We start from the raw sequence: 20,596 nt of genomic DNA on the forward strand, positions 1-20,596 counted from the left end.
TGTTGGCTTAGCTGGCAGCTTATTGTTGAAGCATAAATCTTCAGTACTATTGCTGCTATGTGGTTAGCACCCATAGCCTTTGCAGGCTTGAGTTTTCTCCATATTTTGTCAAATGAATCAAGTTGGCTGAAGACTGTCATTTTTGATGCTGGGGATCTCAGGAAGAGTACAAGCTGGATCATTCACTGGACTCTTGCTGAAAATATTCGTACATGTCTTCAGCCTTATCTCTCTTAAAGATCTGTTTGGCTCTTCCATCATTGAGAATGGGGATAATTATGGACCCACCTCCTCGTCCTGTCAGTTGTTTAGTTTTTCACCACCTGAATATGGAAGGACTGTGGAGCCTAGACCTGATCCATTGGTCATGGGATTGTTTTGCTTTGCCTATGGCAAGTCGTGTTGTGTCGTAGCTTCACCACATTGTCTCCTTATATTTAGGTAAGCCCAATTTTGCTCCTGAGATGCACACCTGCACTGCTCATTGAACCAAAGTTGATCCCCTGGCTTGATGGAAATGAAATATGTTGGGCCTATGAAGTTACACATTGTAGGTGAACAAAATTCTGCTATTGCTTTTTTCTGCTATGATCAGAGGTATAGATAGAGTAGACAGTCAGAGGCTTTTTCCTAGGGTGGAGGTAGCTATTACAAGGGAGCATAGTTTTAAAGTGAGTGGAGGTAGATATAGGGGAAATGTCAGAGGCAGGTTCTTTACTCAGAGAGTGGTAGGGGCATGGAGTGCATTGCCGGAGAGGGTAGTGGAGTTGGCCTCATTAGGGGCATTTAAGCAGCTATTAGATAGGCATATGGATGATAGTACAAGGTAGGGGTGGAGGTTAGATGGACCTTAGGTTTAAGATAAAAGTTTGGCAAAACATCGTGGGCCACAGGGCCTGTACTGTGCTGTACAGTTCTGTGCTGATAGCGCTTAATGCCTCATGGAATCACAGTTTTAAGTTGCTAAATCTGTTCAAAATTTATCCTATTTAACACAGCCACACAACATAATGAAAAATATTCTAAATGTAAAGATCAGTCTTCTGCTCCACAAGAAATGTGTGTTGGTCAAACCTACCAATACTGTCATGGTCAGGTGCATTTCCATGTGCTAAATTGCTGACGACCAGGTGTAGTAAGTTTTTTTTTAACCTCTTATTGGTTCCCTTATGATACAGCATACACAGCCTGTTGGCCATTACCTTTAAGAGTTGACCAGATTCAGTTGCTAATGTTAGCACCAATTAATGCTTGAGAATGGACAGTGAAGTTTTGTTTTGTTTTCAATTCATTCAGAGAATGTGAGTGTCACCGACGAGGCCAACAATTATTGACCATGCCGAGTTGCCCTTGAAAAGGTGGTGATTAGTTGCCTTCTTGAATTGATGCAGTCCAGTCTGAGTAGCTAGACCCACAATGTCTTAAGGCAGATTACTCCAGGATTTTGACCCAACAACACTGAAGGAAGAATGATATTCTTCCAAAGCAGGATGGTGAGTGTTTGGAGGGGAACTTGCAGGTCGTGTTTTTCCCCATGTGTCTCATGTACCACATTAGACATTATTGTTCAAAATCAAAGCACGTGGGAATGGTGGTAATATCCCTCATGCATTGAGAATTAGTTAACAGAATTGAGACAAAATAGGAATAACTAGGTCATGTTTGGTGTGGAAGTTGATGACAAGTGAGGTCCATAAGGATGAGCGCTTGGGCCTTAGCCATTCACAACATCTCCAAACAATTTGGACGAAGGAACTAAGTGTAATATTTCCGAGTTTACTGATGACACAAAACTAAGTGGAAATGTGAGTGGTGAGAGGAACATAAAGGCCTTTTGGTGACTTAGACAAGTTGACTGAGTGAACAGATACATAGCAGATGCAGTATGACGTGAATAAATATGAAGTTGACCCCCTACAGTAGGAAAAACGGAATGGCAGGGTATTATTGAAATTCTGATAGACTGAGAAAGTTTGATGTACAAAATGACACGTGTCCTTTTAAACCAATCATTGAAAGCAAGCAAACATATGCAGCAGAGAAATTAGGAACTGCAGATGCTGAAGAATCTGAGAGAACAACATGTTGAGCTGAATGAACACAGTAGGCTAAGCAGCATCAAAGGAGCAGGAACGCTGACGTTTTGGGCCTAGACACTTCTTCAGAAGAAGGGTCTAGGCCCGAAAAGTCAGCCTTCCTGCTCCTCTGATGCTGCTTGGCCTGCTATGTTCATCCAGCTCTACACCCAAACATATGCAGCAACCCAGTTGGGAAGACAAATAGTAAGTTGGCCTTCATTGCAAGAGAGTTTGACTGCAGGATCAGGGAATTGTTACTGTAGATGCGCAGGGCATTGGTCAGAACACCCCTGGAGTATTGTGTGCAGTTTTGGTTTTCCTTGCCTTAGTAGGAGTGCAGTGATAGTTCATCAGACTGACTACTGGGATGGCAGGTTTGCCTTTTGAGGAATGATCTGTATTCAAACAATTTCGAAAAATGAGCAGGAATCTCACTTAAACATATAAACCTTTGATGGGGCTGGGCAGACTGGATGCAGGGGTGATATTTATGCTGACCAGGGTCTAGAACAAGGGATCATACTCTTGGGATGCACAATAGATCATTTCAGACTGTAATGAGGAGGAATTTCTTCACCCAGTGTGGTGAACCTGCAGAATTTTCTAGCATAGAAAGCTGTGGAGGGGAATTCACTGAATATATTTAAGAATGAAATAGATTTCTAGAAGCTAACGCAGTTATGGGGTTTTGGGACAATTAGAGACCTGGCTTTGAGATAGAGGATGAGCATAATTCTGTTGAATGGTTGAATGGCTTAGGTGGGCTGAATGGCCTTCTCCTGCTCCGATTTTCTTTTATTTCTATCCAGAGTGCATTCTGTGTCCTTGCCACAGTGGGTACTTCTTGGAATTGGTGTTCACCATGGAAGACTACTATTACATCATCTCAGTATGAGAATGATTTGGAGCATGGTGGATGATAATCACCAAGAATTTCCTAGATAATAAAGTGTGAAGCTGGATGAACACAGCAGGCCAAGCAGCATCTCAGGAGCACAAAAGCTGACATTTCGGGCCTCGACCCTTTCCTAGCCTATGTTTGACCTGATGTCATGAGACATTATAGGATCCAGAGTCAATGGTCAAGATTTCCAGCCACACACTGACCTAACTGTACATTACTGTGTCACTGCACCACGTCTGGTGGGTCTGTCCTGCTGGTGAGACAGCGTGTACCTATGGATTGTGTTGATGCTGTCTGGGTCATTGTCTCCAATTTATAATTCCGTAATTATGACTATGTCTGTGAGATAGCTTTTCCAATGCTGGCACAAGCCACCAGGAGGAACTTGCAGAGCTGACAGGGCTATGTTTCCCTGGTAAGGTTTCCTGGTGCCGAGATTGATGCTGGGTGATTCATAGACATAGACATAGAACATTACAGCACAGTACAGGCCCTTCGGCCCTCGATGTTGTGCCAACCTGTCATACCGATTTCAAGCCCATCTAACCTACACTATTCCATGTACGTCCATATGCTTATCCAATGACGCCTTAAATGTACCCAAAGTTGGCAAATCTACTACCGTTGCAGGCAAAGCGTTCCAATCCCTTACTACTCTCTGAGTAAAGAAACTACCTCTGACATCTGTCCTATATCTTTCACCCCTCAATTTAAAGCTATGCCCCCTTGTGCTCGCCATCACAATCCTAGGAAAAAGGCTCTCCCTATCCACCCTATCTAACCCTCGATTATTTTATATGTTTCAATTGAGTCACCTCTCAACCTTCTTCTCTCTAATGAAAACAGCCTCAAGTCCCTCAGCCTTTCCTCGTAAGACCTTCCCTCCATACCAGGCAACATCCTAGTAAATCTCCTCTGCACCCTTTCCAAAGCTTCCACATCCTTCTTATAATTCGGTGACCAGAACTGTACACAATACTCCTAGTGCGGCCCCACCAGAGTTTTGTACAGCTTCACCATAACCTCTCGGTTCCAGAACTCGATCCCTCTATTAATAAAACCTAAAACACTGTATGCCTTCCTAACAGCCCTGTCAACCTGGGTGGCAACTTTCAAGGATCTGTGTACATGGACACCGAGATCTCTCTGCTCATCTACACTACTAAGAATCTTAGCATTAGCCCAGTACTTTGCCTTCCGGTTACTCCTACCAAAGTGCATCAAATCACACTTGTCTGCATTAAACTCCATTTGCCATCTCTCAGCCCAGCTCTGCAGCTTATCTATGTCTCTCTGCAACCTATAGCATCCTTCGTCACTATCCACAACTCCACCGACATTAGTGTCGTCTGCAAATTTCCTAACCCATCCTTTTACGCCCTCATCCAGGTCATTTATAGAAATGGCAAATAGCAGTGGACCCAACACCGACCCTTGCGGTACACCACTAGTAACTGCTCGCCAGGATGAACATTTCCCATCAACGACCACCCTCTGTCTTCTTTCAGCAAGCCAGTTTCCGATCCAAACTGCTACATCTCCCACAATTCCATTCCTCCGCATTTTGTACAATAGCCTATTGTGGGGAACCTTATCGAACGCCTTGCTGAAATCCATATACACCACATCAGCCGGTTTACTCTCATCTACCTGTTTGGTTACCTTCTCCAAGAACGCAGTAAGGTTTGTGAGGCACGACCTTCCCTTCACAAAACCGTGCTGACTATCCCTAATCAATTTATTCTTTTCTAGATGCTCATAAATCCTATCCCTTATAACCTTTTCTAACACTTTACCAACAACTGAGGCTCACTGGTCTATAATTATCAGGGTTGTCTCTACATTGAATGTGATTTCATTCCTTTTTATAGTCACTGTGGTGGTTTGATGCAACTGAAAAGCTTGCTAGGCCATTTCAGAACACGTTGCTGTGGATCTATTGCCATGGAATTTGAACCCATGTCCCCAGACCATTAGCCAATGATTCTAGACTGCTAAATAACAAAGTGTGGAGCTGGATGAACACAACAGGCCAAGCAGCATCTTAGGAGCACAAAAGCTAACGTTTCGGGCCTCGACCCTTCATCAGAAAAGGGGGATGGGGAGAGGATTCCAAAATAAATGGGGAGAGAGGGGGAGGCAGACCGAAGATGGATAGAGGGAAGATAGGTGGAGAGGACAGTATGGGCGGGGAGGCAGGGAGGGGATAGGCCAGTCCGGGGAGGACGGACAGGTCAAGGGGGCGGGATGATGTTGGTAGGTAGGAAATGGAGGTGCGGCTTGAGGTGGGAGGAGGGGATAGGTGAGAGGAAGAACACGTTAGGCAGGCGGGGACGAGCTGGGCTATCCCCTATCCATCTTCAGTCCGCCTCCCCCCTCTCCCTATTTATTTCAGAATCTTGTCTCCATCCCCCTTTTCTGATGAAGGGCCTAGGCCCAAAACGTCAGCTTTTGTGCTCGTAAGATGCTGCTTGTCCTGCTGTGTTCATCCAGCTCCACACTTTGTTATCTCAGACTCTCCAGCATTTGCAGTTCCCATTATTCACAATTCTAGACTGCTAAACCTGTGTTATCATCACTACATCTCTTTCCCCCGCAATGAAGTTCACAAACAAATCAGCCATGAATTTATTCAATGGCAGAGTAGCGAAGTGTAGATGTGCAAAGGGACCTGGGTATCTTTGCCGGTAAGTCACTGAAAGCTAGCACAGAGGTGTGGTAAGAAATGAGAAGGGCCAATGAAATGCTAGCCTTTATTGCAAAAGGATTTGAGTACACGAATAGTGAAGTCTTGCTTGAATTATGTAGGAGCTTGGAGAGACCACCCTTGGAGTACTGTGTGCAGTTTTGTTTTTTCTTACTCAGGAAAGATTTTATTGCCATAGAGGGAGTGAAGCAAAGGTTCACCAGACTTGTTTCTGTATTGGCTGAACTTGTCAATGAAGAGAGATTAGAGAACTAGCCGTTATTGTGGCCTAGACCCTTCATCAGAAGGGCCTAGGCTCAAAACATCAGCTTTTGTGCTCCTAAGATGCTGCTTGGCCTGCTGTGTTCATCCAGCCCCACACTTTGTTACCTTGGATTCTCCAGCATCTGCAGTTCCCATTATCTCTAGCCATTATTCTCTTGAGTTTCGAAGGATGAGATGTGGTCTCAAAGAAATTGACAAAACACTTGAAATGACAGACCGGATAGATGTTTCCCCTGTCCTGGGAGCCTAGAACCACTGTGTACAGTTTAAAAATAAGGATCAGTCTAAATAGAAATGTTTTTATTTAGAGGCTTGTGAATGTTTGGAATTCTGTACCCCAGAAGGCTGTGAACGCTCTGTCTTTGCGTATATTTTATGTAAAGGTTGATGAGTTCTTATTACAATGAGATAAAGTGTTATGGAGACAATTTTGGTAAATGGCATTGAAATGTTAGATCGGCTATGATTGTGTTGAATGGTGGAACAATCTTAATGGGCTGAATGACCTATTCCTGTTCCACTGTTCCTTTTATACTGAAGTACTTGCATATATTTTGTGGTAAAGGTTTTTGGGTGTCTCTTGAAATCATGAGGCAAGAGGCAAGAACAGCATCATTGAATCATGTCCCATTTGATAATGGTTGGGAGGAAAATGGGATTATACTTGTGAGGCAACATGTTCCAAAATCTTATAAAGAAAGGAAAGGCTGCGAGTTCGGGTCTGTTCCTGTGACTTGAACAGGCCAAGTGTTGCATGTGGTGTGGGATTGCAACAGTGCTGAAGGTGCTGCCTCTCAGATGAAACACTGCAGCAGAAGTCAACTATTTATCCTGAGATGCTGCTGGGCCTGCTGTGTTCATCCAGCCTCACATTTTATTATCATTTACCCCTTGGGCCTGCTCTGCCATTCCAAATCATAGCTAATTATCCACTAGAAAGCCATTTTCCCACACTATCTCCACCACTGTCATTATTATCTAGGGAACTAGTGATCTCTGTTTTGAACATCTTCAGTCACTGAGCTTCAACACCCTAGTGAGGTAGATAATTCTAAAGAATCACTAACAACAGAAAACTAAACCAAACTCTCATTTCAGGTCATGCAAAATATTCAATGGCACCATTTTGAGTAAGAGGAGGGGTGTTCTCCCCATTGCTGTACCCAATATCTTGCCCTGCAGCAATATCACTGCAAAAGGCAGATTGCTGTTTGTAGGACTTTGTTCTGCACATGTTGGCTGCCACATTATAGCACAGCAATAAATTAGTCACAGCCTTTCAAATGCTGAGGATATGGATAGCACATTTTAAATGTTGATTCTCCAAAGCTGTGGAATCAAAGCTGTTGCTTAAAATTTATTTTTACATCTGCATAAATTGTGCCTAATTTTTTATCTTCTTGACGTCCAACAGGAACTTCCTGGTCAATTCATTTTAACCTCTTTGTATAATTTTGTAGTATCATTTTAAAACCTGGTCGACACATATACGTGTTCACAATGAAAATTATGCCAATAAAACATGTTTTGATGAATGATGCCAAATCACTGAGTAAACTTTTTGCTGGGCATGCATTTTTACGAGCCATAAGGTAGAAAAGTAGCAGATTTAATCTGCTGAATTAACTGTTCTATAGTGGTTCAATAATTAGGCATCTCCAAGTGGTGTCAGTGTTCATGTAAATCAGAAACTGAACTTCAGCCTTGTTGACCATGTTTGATCATTATCCAGTGATCTATCCTGAAAATGTGTGCAAATGTTGACATCAAATGAAGACAGAATCAGGCTGAGCTGAATAGCCGACTTTGTTTTATAATTGAATTTATCTGATTCAAATTTTTGATGCAACAAATTGCAAGATATAAATATTTCTAAGAAAATAGCAATGTGAAAATTAGTTTGTGTTATAATGAATAGACTGTTGTGCATGTGTTGTTTGACTTGTTTTATAATTTTCAGGCGTTGTGAACACAATCTCCAAACTCACAAAGTCATGTATTCTAAGACTTACCAGTGACAAGCTCTACTTTATCTTTTCTGACAAAGTGGCCAGTGGAGGTGTTGCAATGTGGTGTCAGCTGTTTCAGGTATGGTCCATCTTGTGTATCATCAGTGAGGTATCTTTTTGTTCTTTATTAATTTAGCATAATTTTGCTGGAGGCAAGGAGCTCAGACGTCACTGCCATCAGCTGTCCTTTGATTTCAGGATGACATTTACCTGTAGTTGCAGTTCTGCCAAGGGTGGTTTTATGACTGAACAGGCCAATTCTCACCCTCAGATCTTTGGACACATGAACAGGATGCTCGGTGGGGTCTCTCTGTATTACACACACACACACACACACACACACACACACACACACACACACACACACTCTCGCTCTCGCTCACTCTGTCTCTCCCTCACTCTCACACTTGTAAATCTGTGGAGTGAATTTGTATTTGCAGATACATTCTATTTTGCTCAAAAGCATGCAATTTATAGATAGTCCGTCAATGTGGCATTTTATAACTTCCAATTTAGAGCTAAAACCAATCTGACTCCAAACCAAAATGCAAACAGATTCTAAACAAGGCCTGACACCTAACATGCATTGTTTAACCTAAAGTGTCACCTGTTCTTTACACTGATAAAACCTTTAGTTCTCTTAGGGCAGTAACTTGAAAGAAATTTGGGGCTTTACATATACATATTAATCAAATCAAACCTTCAAACTATTTAAAGATTTAATAGCATCTTAGATTTGTTTAATACATCCCCATTAGTGGTGTGACCCTTTGATCTTTTACTTACAAATTCTGTGTGTGATATTACCTCTCCCACTAACATTTGAAGAAGGAGCAAGGCTCAAAAAACTCGTTTTCAAATAAAACTGTCTAACTATAAACTGGTGTCGTGTGATTTCTGACCTTTATCATTTATATAGATGATATGGATGAAGAGACCAAAGGTATGTTAGTTAAATTTGTTGATGACACTAAGAAGGCATGAAAGTGATTTGTGAAGATAACAAAAGGAGCCTACAAGGGATATAAGTAGGTTAAGTGAGGTTTTGCAAATGGAGTACAATGTACGACAGTGTGAAATTGTCCATTTTGGCAGAAAGAGTTTCAAAGAAGTATATTATCTAAATGGTGAGAGATGCAGAGAGATCTGGGTGTCCAAGTACATGAATTGCACAAAGTTGGCATGCGCATAGAGTGTCATGAAGTAATCAAGCAAGCTAATGGAATTATGTTTTATTACAATGGGAAGAATAGGGAGGTTATCATTCAGTTATTCAGAGCGTTGAGAGACCGCATCTGGAGTACTGTGCACAATACTGGTCTGGGTAGTCATGGAAGGAGGTTAATGCATTGGAAGCTGTTCAGAGAAGGTTTACAAAATAAGTGCTTGGAATGAGTGGATTGTCTTATACAGAAAGGTTAGACAGGCTAAGCTTGTATCCTCCTGAATTCAGCATTGATTTAGTTGAAAATTGAGATGTTGAGGGGATGTTTCCCCTTGTTGGAGAATCAAGGTCATAGTATAAAATAAGGAGTCACCCATTTAAGACAAAGATGACAACTTCTTTTTCTCTCTCACATGGTTGAGAATCTTTGGAATTCTCTTCCTCAAAAGGCAATGGATGCAGAATCTTTAAATATTTTTAAGGCAAAGGTAGATAGATTATTGATTGCCAAGTGGTTGCAAGATTATCAGGGATATGCAGAATGTAGAGTTGAGATTACAATCAGATCAACCATGATCTTACTGAATGGCAAAGCAGGCTCGAAGGGCTGAGTGGCCCACTCTTGTTCCTTGTTTGTATGTTTGTCATAAGATTGTCTTGTAAATCTAGCGCAGAGTGGGAAATGATGCTGCAGTTACAGCAAGTTGTAGATCATGTTTTTGTTTTCATTCGTGGGATGTGGGTAATGCTGAGAGAACCAGCATATCATTTTTAAGCCATTTCATAGGGCATCTAAAAGTCAACGATATTATTGTGTGGCTAGAGTCACATAGGTGACCTTAGAGAGGTTTGTAAAATTGAGTGGCAAGGAACATTGTGACGAAAAAATTTTATTGTTTCACAGGGTTGGGGAGTTCAAAACTAGAAAGCATAATTTTAAGATGAGAGGGGGAAGATTTAAAAGAGACCTCAGGTAATTTTTTCAAACAGAGGGTGGTTTGCATGAGGAATGAATTGTCAGAGGAAATGGTAGGTGCATGTACAGTTGTAACATTTAAAAAGTACATGAATGGGAAAGGTTTAGAGGGATATGGAGCAAATAAAGGCAAGTGGGACTGGCTGAGTTTGGGAAACTTGGTTTGCGTGGATGAGTTGGATCAAAGGTTTCTGTGCTGCATGACTCTATGAATCTATGTAGGCCATTCAACATAGCAAATTGCATTTCTTTGAAGAAATTTAGCTAACCAGACAATTGATATAGAGACATCACTGGGCTAGACCAGATTTGTTAATTGAATTCAAATTTGATTTGAACTCATGGTCCCTGTGATCAGCCAGGGGCCTCGAGATTATTTGTCCAGTGACAATACCACAATGACATCATCTCTCCTTATGTCAATTTAGCTTAATTCCTTTAATAAAAGCAAAATAGTGAGAGTGCTGGAAATCTGAAGCAAACTCTGAATGCTGGAGAAACTCTGCACCTTTGGCAGCATTATTGGAGTGAGAGATACAGAGTTAACATCTCGAGTCCAGTATGATTCTTCTTTAAGCACTTCTGAAGAAGATGCATACCAAACTCGAAATGTTAACTCTGTTTCTCTCTCCACAGATGTTGCCAGACCTACTGAGTTTCTCCAGCATTTTCTGTGTTAGTTTAATCCCTTAGATTTTGTACATATGCTTCTATTTAAAAAAGCTTGAGATCCCATTTGTGTGATTAACTGCTTTATTAACCTGTCCTACTAGTTTCAAAGTTTTATGTGCACATTATTAAGCTTTTTTCTTTCTCTCATGCTATCTTGGTTACACTATAATGTGGTAGATTTGTTAAATTGCAACCCCTAAATTTAACTGTGAGTCACAGCTCACAGAGCCTATCCCTTGGTCAGAGAACATTGGAAAGATATCATTGTAGTTATGCCACCAATTGAATATGAATCTCTCAAGTTTAACCCTGCATTGCATGCAGTTTAATGTATGATCTGTTCAATCCTACAGGGTAATTTTTTTGATGAGTATCAGATTGAAGGAGTATCAGCAGAGCATAATGAAATTTACCTGGAACTAATGCCTGAAAACCTTTCAAGATCCTTGAAAACAGCTCAGAATGCCAAAACTGTGAAAATTAAGCTGACAATGAAGCATTGTCCATGTATCACCATTGCTGTAGAACTGGTAAGAGCAGTTGTGCTGGCAGTTTTCAAGTGACAAAGTTGTCATTCATTGCTTTTAATGTTATCTAGAGTATGGTGAAAACATTATTCCATTCTGCTTTTCTGAGTAGTTTTGAAGATGGATGGTCTTCCTTTACTTAGTCCATGAATCTCTTTACTTTTCAGTCATTCAGTCATTCTTAGCTCAGCTCCTCTTGTGACACTTGTTATTATTTTGTGCAAATAGGTTGATGTTTTGGATATAGGGAATGGGAATAACTAAATTCCTGAAACCACTACATCCACAAGTATTATTTCTATTTTATTTCTTTTCTAAGGAACTTGGTGTTTGTTAGTTGAAATTCTGATTATTAATTAGTTGGACAGAATCAGGTTTTAGCAACTGATTCTGCCAGATATTAATTGAAAGTGGACTGGATAAATGAGTGAACTTATACTGTAACATTTCTGATGGAGAGGGAAAAAGCAGAGCAAACAAAGAAGAACAGAAACATGCTGATAAGGAATGATACAGTAATAAAGAGCATTTATATGATCATATTTGGAAGAGTGAAATTGGAGGGAAGATAAGGTTTAAAAAAGATTCAAGTGCAGAAGATCAGAGATGTAGATACTGTAAAAAAAATGCATGCTGACTATTAAGTGAAAGCAAAAGCAGTCACAGTGGAAGGCACACAAAGCTATAGAAATAAACTTGCGATTACATAATTACAATCTCAGGTAAGAAGAAAGAAGCATAGGGAGATTTATTGTTATAATCTATGACACAAGAAAATTTGGATTCATAGAACTTTTAGCACTTCAAACCAAGTGTGTATTGTTTTCTAAAATCTGCAAATAGACTGGATTTTTGTCCCCAAAATCCATTGTAGAATTGCAAAGGTAAATCAGAAGCTCACTTTCTGCAGTTTGTTTGTGAAGCTTCGCATAACTTGTCTCCTTGCTTTTATAGCCGTCCCTCTCCAGCCACAGTCGCATTGTTACACACGACATTCCCATTAGCATCATCCCCAGAAAGCTTTGGAATGATTTTGAAGAACCCAGTGTTCCAGATTTTGATGTAAGTGATAATTTTACAATGAGTTTCTTTTTGTGTTGGTTTTGTTCAAGCTATGGAAATATACTTCTAACACACTTCTGTTTATTTCATCACATAATAAACAATACTTTTGCCAGAGTTGGAATTTTGCTTTGGTTTAAAAAGTGGCACAGTAACTGGGAGCATGAGGAAATTGTTTGTACATCCATCTGAAGGTTTTCATTATGCACTTTTGCCTATTTACCAATTTGGGGACTTGTTCCATTCTCTCCCCACCTCACCAAAATCTATGTACTATATTTGTTCCAATTAGTATAGATATTGTCCCAAACTTTGTTGAACTAACATAGTTCTAATCACAACAAATAAAATTTGACGTGGTATGAGTAAACTGTTCAGCCCTTAAAGTTGTTTGCATTATCCGTGGCTGATCTGAATCTCAACCTCATTTAACTGCCTTTGGATGATAAGTGTTTGTTTGAACATTTCCTGGAAACCTGATCCTGGACTTGATATCTTTTCCAGAGCAGTGACTCTTGGCTGAAAGCATATTTTGCTGTTTAAGCGTGCAGTATGTTAATTGCTTGCATGAAGCAACAACTCTAGCTTGGTGAATAAGAGATTACTTCTTACTCAGAAACAAAATCACAAGTACTTGGTTGTTTTCGAAAGACACTTCAAAACTTCAAATAAAATTTACCTGTATCTTTTTAGAGCTGGGAAGCTGTTTGCAAGAGTAAGAAACTCGTATATCCCATTAGAAAAAAATCTTAGAAGTAATTTTAGATTCTGGATGTCAGTTTGTCCGCTGAGCTGGAAGGTTCATTTTCAGACGTTTCGTCACCTTTTTTTTTATATTTGAAAAAATATACTTTATTCATAGAATGTACAAAAAATAAAACATTTATACACCTACCCAGTCATGCAAGCCGCTCCGGGTTACCCGGGGGTACATACACCAACTAAAGGAAAAAGCAAAACAAAGCAAAGAAAATACCCCGGCAGTCGTCACCCCGCACAGTCCCCGTTGGCCCCCTGACCAGTTGGGGAAGGTACCAGATAGGGCCCTTTTTTCTATTCTGGACGAGGGGTTTCAGACGGTGGTCTTTCTCCACCGCGCCTTGGCTGCGGCTGCCCCAAGCTTTAGCGCGTCCCTCAGCACGTAGTCCTGCACCTTGGAGTGCGCCAGTCTGCAACAATTGGTCGGGGTCAGTTCTTTCAGCTGGCAGACCAGCAAGTTGCGGGCAGACCAAAGAGCATCTTTCACCGCATTGATGGTCCTCCAGGCTCAGTTGATGTTGGTCTCGGTGTGCGTCCCGGGAAACAGCCCGTAGAGCACTGAGTCCCGTGTCACGGAGCTGCTTGGGACGAACCTCGACAAATACCACTGCAACCCCCTTCAGACTTCCTGCGCATAGGCACACTCCAGAAGGAGGTGATCGACAGTCTCGTCCTCCCCGCAGCCGCCTCGAGGGCAGCGTGTGGTGGCGCAGTGATTCCGGGCGTGCATAAAGGATCTCACTGGCAGAGCCCCTCTCACCGCCAGCCAAGCAATGTCCTTGTGCTTGTTTGAAAGTTCTAGCGATGAGGCATTCCGCCAAACGACTTTGGCAGTCTGCGTGGGGAACCACACGACGGGATCCACCCTCTCCTTTTCCCGAAGGGTCTCGAGGATACTACGTGTTGACCACTGCCTGATGGCCCTGTGGTCAAAGGTGTTTCCCTTCAAAAATTTCTCCACGAAGGACAGGTGGTACGGGACGGTCCAACTACTCTGAGTGTTCCGCGGCAACGAGGCCAGGCCCATCCTTCGCAACACCGGGGACAGGTAGAACCTCAGTGAGTAGTGACACTTGGTGTTTGCATACTGAGGATCTACGCACAGTTTGATGCAGCCACACACAAAGGTAGCCATCAGGGCGAGGGTGGCGTTCGGTACGTCCTTTCGCCCGTTTTCCAGGTCTTTGTACATGGTGTCCCTGCGGACCCGGTCCATCCTCGACCCCTAAAATGAAGTGGAAGATGGCCCGGGTGACCGCAGCGGCGCAGGTCCAGGGAATAGGCCAGGCCTGCGCCGCATACAACAGTACCGAAAGCCCCTCGCACCTGACAACCAGGTTCTTACCTGTATGCAGAGGGACCGGAGCATCCACCTGCCCAGCTTCTGCTTCAGTTTGATGATACGCTCCTCCCAAGTCTTAGTGCACGCCCCAGCTCCACCGAACCAAACATCCAGCACCTTGAGGTAGTCTGTCCTGACTGTGAAGGGGATGAAGGAGCAGTTGTCCCAGTTCCCGAAGAACATGGCCTCGCTCTTACCCCTATTGACTGTGGCTCCCGAGGCCAGTTCAAACTGGCCGCAGATGTCCAACAGCCTACTCACCAACTGACGATCGATGCATAAGATGTCGTCCATGTACAGGGAGGTCTTGACCTGAAGGCCTCCGCTGCCTGGGATAGTCACGCTCTTCAGGCTCAGGTCCTTCCTGATGGATGCGGTGAAGGGCTCCATACAGCACAAGAACAAGGCAGGAGAGACCGGGCAGCCCTGCCTAACTCCAGATCTGATGGGAAAACTGTCCGATTCCCACCTATTGATCGAGACTGCGCTGACGACATTGGTGTAGAGCAGCCGGATCCAATTGAGGATGCCCTCCCCGAACCCCAATTTGGAGAGGACGTCCCTCATATAAGCATGAGAGACCCTGTCAAGGGCCTTCTGCTGGTCCAGGCTGACGAGGCAGCTGTCCACCCTCTTGTCCTACACGTAGGCGATGGTATCCCTGATGAGCGCGAGGCTCTCAGCGATCTTCCTGCCCGGCACAGCACAGGTTTGGTCAGGGTGAATCACTGACTCCAGGACAGACCTGACCCGGTTGGCTATGACCTTGGCCAGGATTTTGTAGTCCACGTTCAATAGTGAAATGGGATGCCAATTCTTAATTTCTTCCCTCTCCCACTTCGTCTTGTAAATGAGGGTGATGATGCCCTTCCTCGTGGACTTGCACATTTCCCCTGCCCGAAGCGCAGTATCGTACATCTCCAGCAGGTCCTGGCCGACCAGGCCCCAGAGAGCGGAATACAGCTCGACCAGTAAGCCGTCACTCCCGTGTGTCTTATTCCTCTCAACGGACTTGAGGGCTCCGGTCAGCTCATCCAGGGATATTGGCCGGTCCAGCCACTCCCTCATGCCGTCGTCTAAGACCTCCGTGATAGATGACAGGAATGACTTGGAGGCCATGCTGTCCGTGGGCTTCACGTCGTACAGTCCAGCATAGAAGAATCTGCTGATCCTCAAAATGTCGGGCGAAGACAACGTCACCAAGCCATCGTCCTCCTTCAGCCGGCTAAGCACAGAGCTCTCTTTGTGCACTTTCTGAAAGAAGAAACGTGAGTACGTCTCGTCCTGCTCCACGGAGTGGACCCTGGACAGGAAGATTATCCTGGAGGTCTCCACGGCGAAGAGCGAGGCTTGCTGGCCCCTCACCTCGCGGAGGTCCTCCATGACATCAACCCCCATCAACTGCAGAAGGAGCAAGTTCTGCATCCTTTTCTGGAGTCGCGACGGCTTTCCCCGCCTCTCTCTCACCTTCCGAACACCCTTGAAGACGAAGAACCTCTTGAAGTTCTCCTTCACTGTCTCCCACCAGTTGCCCAGAGACTCAAGGAGGGGTTTCACAGTTCTCCAACCAGCGTACTCCCTCTTAAGCTCCTCGACGTTCTCTGGGGTCAACAGAGTCGTGTTGAGCTTCCATATCCCCTTGCCGGCCTGCTGGCCGTCCTGTAAGTGACAGTCGGCCAGCAGGAGGCACTGGTCAGAGAAGAACACCAGCTTGACGCCGGTGGACCTGACCGAGAACGCCCGTGACACAAACAGGAAGTCTATCCTTGAGCGGATAGACCCGTCTGGCCGCGACCAGGTGTATCTCCGCTGCGCTCCATCTGCAGGGGTGCTGAAGACGTCAAGCAGCTTGGCGTCCTTCACCGTGCCCATCAGGAATCTGGACATGACATCCAGTTGACTCCCCCCCACCCGCTGTCCCCACGCCGGATCTTCCATCTGCATCGATGATGCAGTTGAAGTCTCCGCCTAGGAAGACCGGCCTGGATGTAGCCAGCAGGAGTGGAAGCCGCTGCAGGACGGCCAACCGCTCACTCTGTACCGCTGGGGCGTACACGTTGATCAGCTTCAGGGGAGTGTTCCTGTAGGTGACATCAGCCACTAGGAGGCGCCCCCCCCCCACCACCTCCAGATCTTGAGAGATGGTGAAGTTGCACCCCCGCAGCAGAATAACCAAGCCCGAGGAGCGACAGTTGTTACCCCCCAACCAGATCGAAGGCCCACAGGTCCAGGCGCCCGACCATTTCCCGTACCTGCTGAGGTGCGGTATCCCGCACTCCTGCAGAAACAGGAGGTCTGCCTTGACGGTGGTCAGGTAGGCCAACGTGGACACACATCTTGCGGTGGACTTGACGCTGCGCACATTAACGCTCGCAACTCGTACCCCCATTGTGGGCAGTGACCGCAGTACCCTCCCCGAGTCCAAGGTCCAGCCTCTCCATCTGTCCCTTCATGCCCATTGCCTGGGTGAACTGCTGGACGCTGTCCGGGCTCAGGAAACTGTCTGTGCTGCCTTCCGGGTAGCATCCCCCCGTCGGGGGTACGGAGGCAGGAGAGTCCGGCTCTGGGTCAGGCTGGGGACACGCTGTTTCCTGCTTCCCACCTGAAGGTTCCGGGGGGCCCTCCAGGGCTCCAGCAGCGCGTGGCTGGGTGTCGGAGGGAGCCTCAGGACGCTTCCCATCACCTGGATTCGGGGTGCTGCTTTCCTTCTCCCCTGAGATCTTTAGCTTCTGCTTTGGGCAGGCCTCCTCCGAATCCCCCTCGTCAGAAGAGCTCTTACAGCCGCCTCTTCCCGCCTTATGGTTGCGGTGCCGGGGTCCGCCGGCGTGCCTTCCTCCTCACCTTCTGGACCGTTGTCCACTCCCCTGGGTCACCTGTTGCATCTTCCATCGACTCCGGTTTGTCGGCGGGGGGGAGCGGAGTCTGCAGAGGCGCTTTGCTGGCCTCGGATCCGTCCTGTGGGGCTGGGCCCTCCTGCACAAACTGGCCCTCCTGCACGTTAGGGGGGTCCTTGCAGGGGCCTGGTGCCTTCCTCCCCTCCGGGGGGGCCTTGCCCCGCATTGCCCCTGCTGGCAACCTGGGCGTAGGTGGTTCCCCGCCGTGGGCATGCCCTATAGAGGTGGCCCACTTCCCCGCAAAGGTTGCAGCTTTTTTCTTTTGGGCAATCCTTTGCAAGGTGTCCCTCCTCCCTGCAGTTCCTGCAGATGGTGGCTTTGCAGTCGGCCGCCGCGTGACCTGACCTACCACAGGCATGGCAGACTTTAGGTTGCCCTGTGTAGGTCAGGTAGCCCTTGCTCCCGCCGATCGCGAAGCTGGACGGTGGGTGTACGATGTTCCCGTCCGCGCCTGTCCTCAGCATCACCCTGACCTGCCTCTGACTGGTCCAGATCCCGAAGGGATCCATGATGTTAGTTAGGTCCCCTTCCACCTTCACGTACCTTCCGAGGAAGGTCAGGACATCAGCTGCTGGCACATGCGGGTGTACATGTGTACAGTCACCATACGGCTCCTCTGCACTGGCATGACGAACAGCGGTCAGTACAGAGAGGGGGCCCTCACCTTCTTTCTCCTTGAAAACCTCCAGGAAGCGCTCGCAAAGCTTGGCACTCCTGAAGGTTACATCATAGAAACCTCCCCCACGGAAATCCTGCAGGCAGTAAATGTCCGCAGCAGTGAACCCACAACAGTCCAACAGGACCCTCTTCACGAAGAAGGTGCGGTCCACAGGTGCACCTTCATCCACCTTCTTCACGGAAACGCGGATGGTGTTCCGGACTCCCTGACCTGGGGCATGGGCACTTGCCGCAGCCATCGTTGCAGGTAGGTTGCTCCCCTGAACCAGCGTTAGGCTGAAGCCAGCATTAAGATCCACCGGTTGCAAGGGTGCACAGCCAACCCGACGTCTTCCTTCCACCTCCAACACAGTTGCACTCTCCTCTTCTCGGTCCATAAAAGAGTGGGTCTTTATTTTGTTCCAGATGTAAGCTGGTTCACTGAGCTGGAAGGTTCGCTTTCAGACGCTTCGTCACCATTCTAGGTAACATCATCAGTGAGCCTCCAGTGAAGCGCTGGCGTTATGTCCCGCTTTCTATTTAAGTGTTTAGGTTTCCTTGGGTCAGTCGTGTCATTTCCTGCATTGGTGATGTCATTTCCTGTTCTTTTTCTCAGGGGATGGTAGATTGCCTCCAAATCAATGTGTTTGTTGATGGAGTTCCGGTTGGAATGCCATGCTTCTAGGAATTCTCGTGCGTGTCTCTGTTTGGCTTGTCCTAGGATGGATGTGTTGTCCCAGTCAAAGTGGTGTCCTTCCTCATCTGTATGTAAGGATACTAATGATAGTGGGTCACGTCTTTTTGTGGCTAGTTGATGTTCATGTATCCTGGTGGCTAGCTTTCTGCCTCTTTGTCCAATGTAGTGTTTGTCACAGTTCTTGAAAGGTATTTTGTAAATGACGTTCATTTTGTTTGTTTTCTGTATAGGGTCTTTTAAGTTCATTAGCTGCTGTTTTAGTGTGTTGGTGGGTTTGTGGGCTACCATGATGCCAAGAGGTCCAAGTAGTCTGGCAGTCATTTCCGAAATGTCTTTGATGTAGGTGAGAGTGGTTATGGTTTCTGGGCACGTCTTGTCTGTTTGATTGGGTTTGTTGCTGAGAAATCGGCGGACTGTGTTCATTGGGTACCCGTTCTTTTTGGATATGCTGTATAGGTGATTTTCTTCTGCTCTTCGTAGTTCCTCTGTGCTGCAGTGTGTGGTGGCTTGTTGAAATAATGCCACCACACACTGCAGCACAGAGGAACTATGAAGAGCAGAAGAAAATCACTTATACAGCATATCCAAAAAGAACGGGTACCCAATGAACACAGTCCGCTGATTTCTCAGCAACAAACCCAATCAAACAGACAAAACGTGCCCAGAAACCATAACCACTCTCACCTACATTAAAGACATTTCGGAAATGACTGCCAGACTACTCAGACCTCTTGGCATCATGGTAGCCCACAAACCCACCAACACACTAAAACAGCAGCTAATGAACTTAAAAGACCCTATACAGACAACAAACAAAACAAACTTCATTTACAAAATACCTTGCAATAACTGCGACAAACACTACATTGGACAAACAGGCAGAAAGCTAGCCACCAGGATACATGAACATCAACTAGCCACAAAAAGACATGACCCACTACAAAGTTTCAGGGAAGCAAGATGGCACTGGCAAGCAAGAAGTTGGTTTGAAGTGTGTCTACTTCAATGCCAGGAGCATCCGGAATAAGATGGGTGAACTTGCAGCATGGGTTGGTACCTGGGACTTCGATGTTGTGGCCATTTCGGAGACATGGATAGAGAAGGGACAGGAAAGAAGGTTCCAGGATTTAGATGTTTCAGTAAGAACAGAGAAGATGGTAAAAGGGGTGGAGGTGTGGCATTATTGGTCAAGGACAGTGTTACAGTTGCAGAAAGGATTTTTGGGGACTCGTCAACTGAGGTAGTATGGGCTGAGGTTAGAAACAGGAAAGGAGAGGTCACCCTGTTGGGAGTTTTCTATAGGCCTCCAAATAGTTCCAGAGATGTAGAGGAAAGGATAGCAAAGATGATTCTCGATAGGAGTGAGAGAGACAGGGTAGTTGTCATGGGGGACTTCAACTTTCCAAATATTGACTGGGAACACTATAGTTCGAGTACTATAGATCGGTCAGTTTTTGTCCACTGTGTGCAGGAGGGCTTCCTGACACAGTATGTAGATAGGCCAACAAGGGGCGAAGCCACATTAGATTTGGTACTGCGTAATGAGCCTGGCCAGGTGTTAGCTTTGGAAGTAGGTGAGCACTTTGGTGATAGCGATCACAATTCTGTTATGTTAGTGATGGGAAGGGATAGGTGTATACCACTGGGCAAGAGTTATAGCTGGGGGAAAGGCAATTGCGATGATATTAGGCAAGATTTAGGGAGCATAGGATGGGGAAGGAAACTGCAGGGGATGGGCACATTAGAAATGTGGAGCTTATTCAAGGAAAAGCTCCTGTGTGTCCTAGGTAAGTATGTACCTGTCAGGCAGGGAGGAAGCTGTAGATTGCGGGAGCTGTGGTTTACGAAGGAGGTGGAATCTCGGGTCAAAAGGAAGAAGAAGG

General features: G+C 45.4%; 1 protein-coding gene across 1 annotated transcript in view; it reads left to right on the forward strand.

Moving 5' to 3' along the window:
- Positions 1 to 20,596, forward strand: part of hus1 (HUS1 checkpoint clamp component) — a 43,604-nt gene that overhangs the window by 4,486 nt on the left and 18,522 nt on the right. Inside the window, exons 2-4 of the mRNA XM_048552739.1 lie at positions 7,914 to 8,041; positions 11,129 to 11,305; positions 12,257 to 12,364. Of these exons, the coding sequence (XP_048408696.1) occupies positions 7,914 to 8,041; positions 11,129 to 11,305; positions 12,257 to 12,364 (413 nt within the window). The remainder of the gene's footprint in view (positions 1 to 7,913; positions 8,042 to 11,128; positions 11,306 to 12,256; positions 12,365 to 20,596) is intronic.

The sequence above is a fragment of the Stegostoma tigrinum genome, chromosome 2 (assembly GCF_030684315.1).
Source record: "Stegostoma tigrinum isolate sSteTig4 chromosome 2, sSteTig4.hap1, whole genome shotgun sequence".
NCBI lineage: Eukaryota > Metazoa > Chordata > Chondrichthyes > Orectolobiformes > Stegostomatidae > Stegostoma > Stegostoma tigrinum.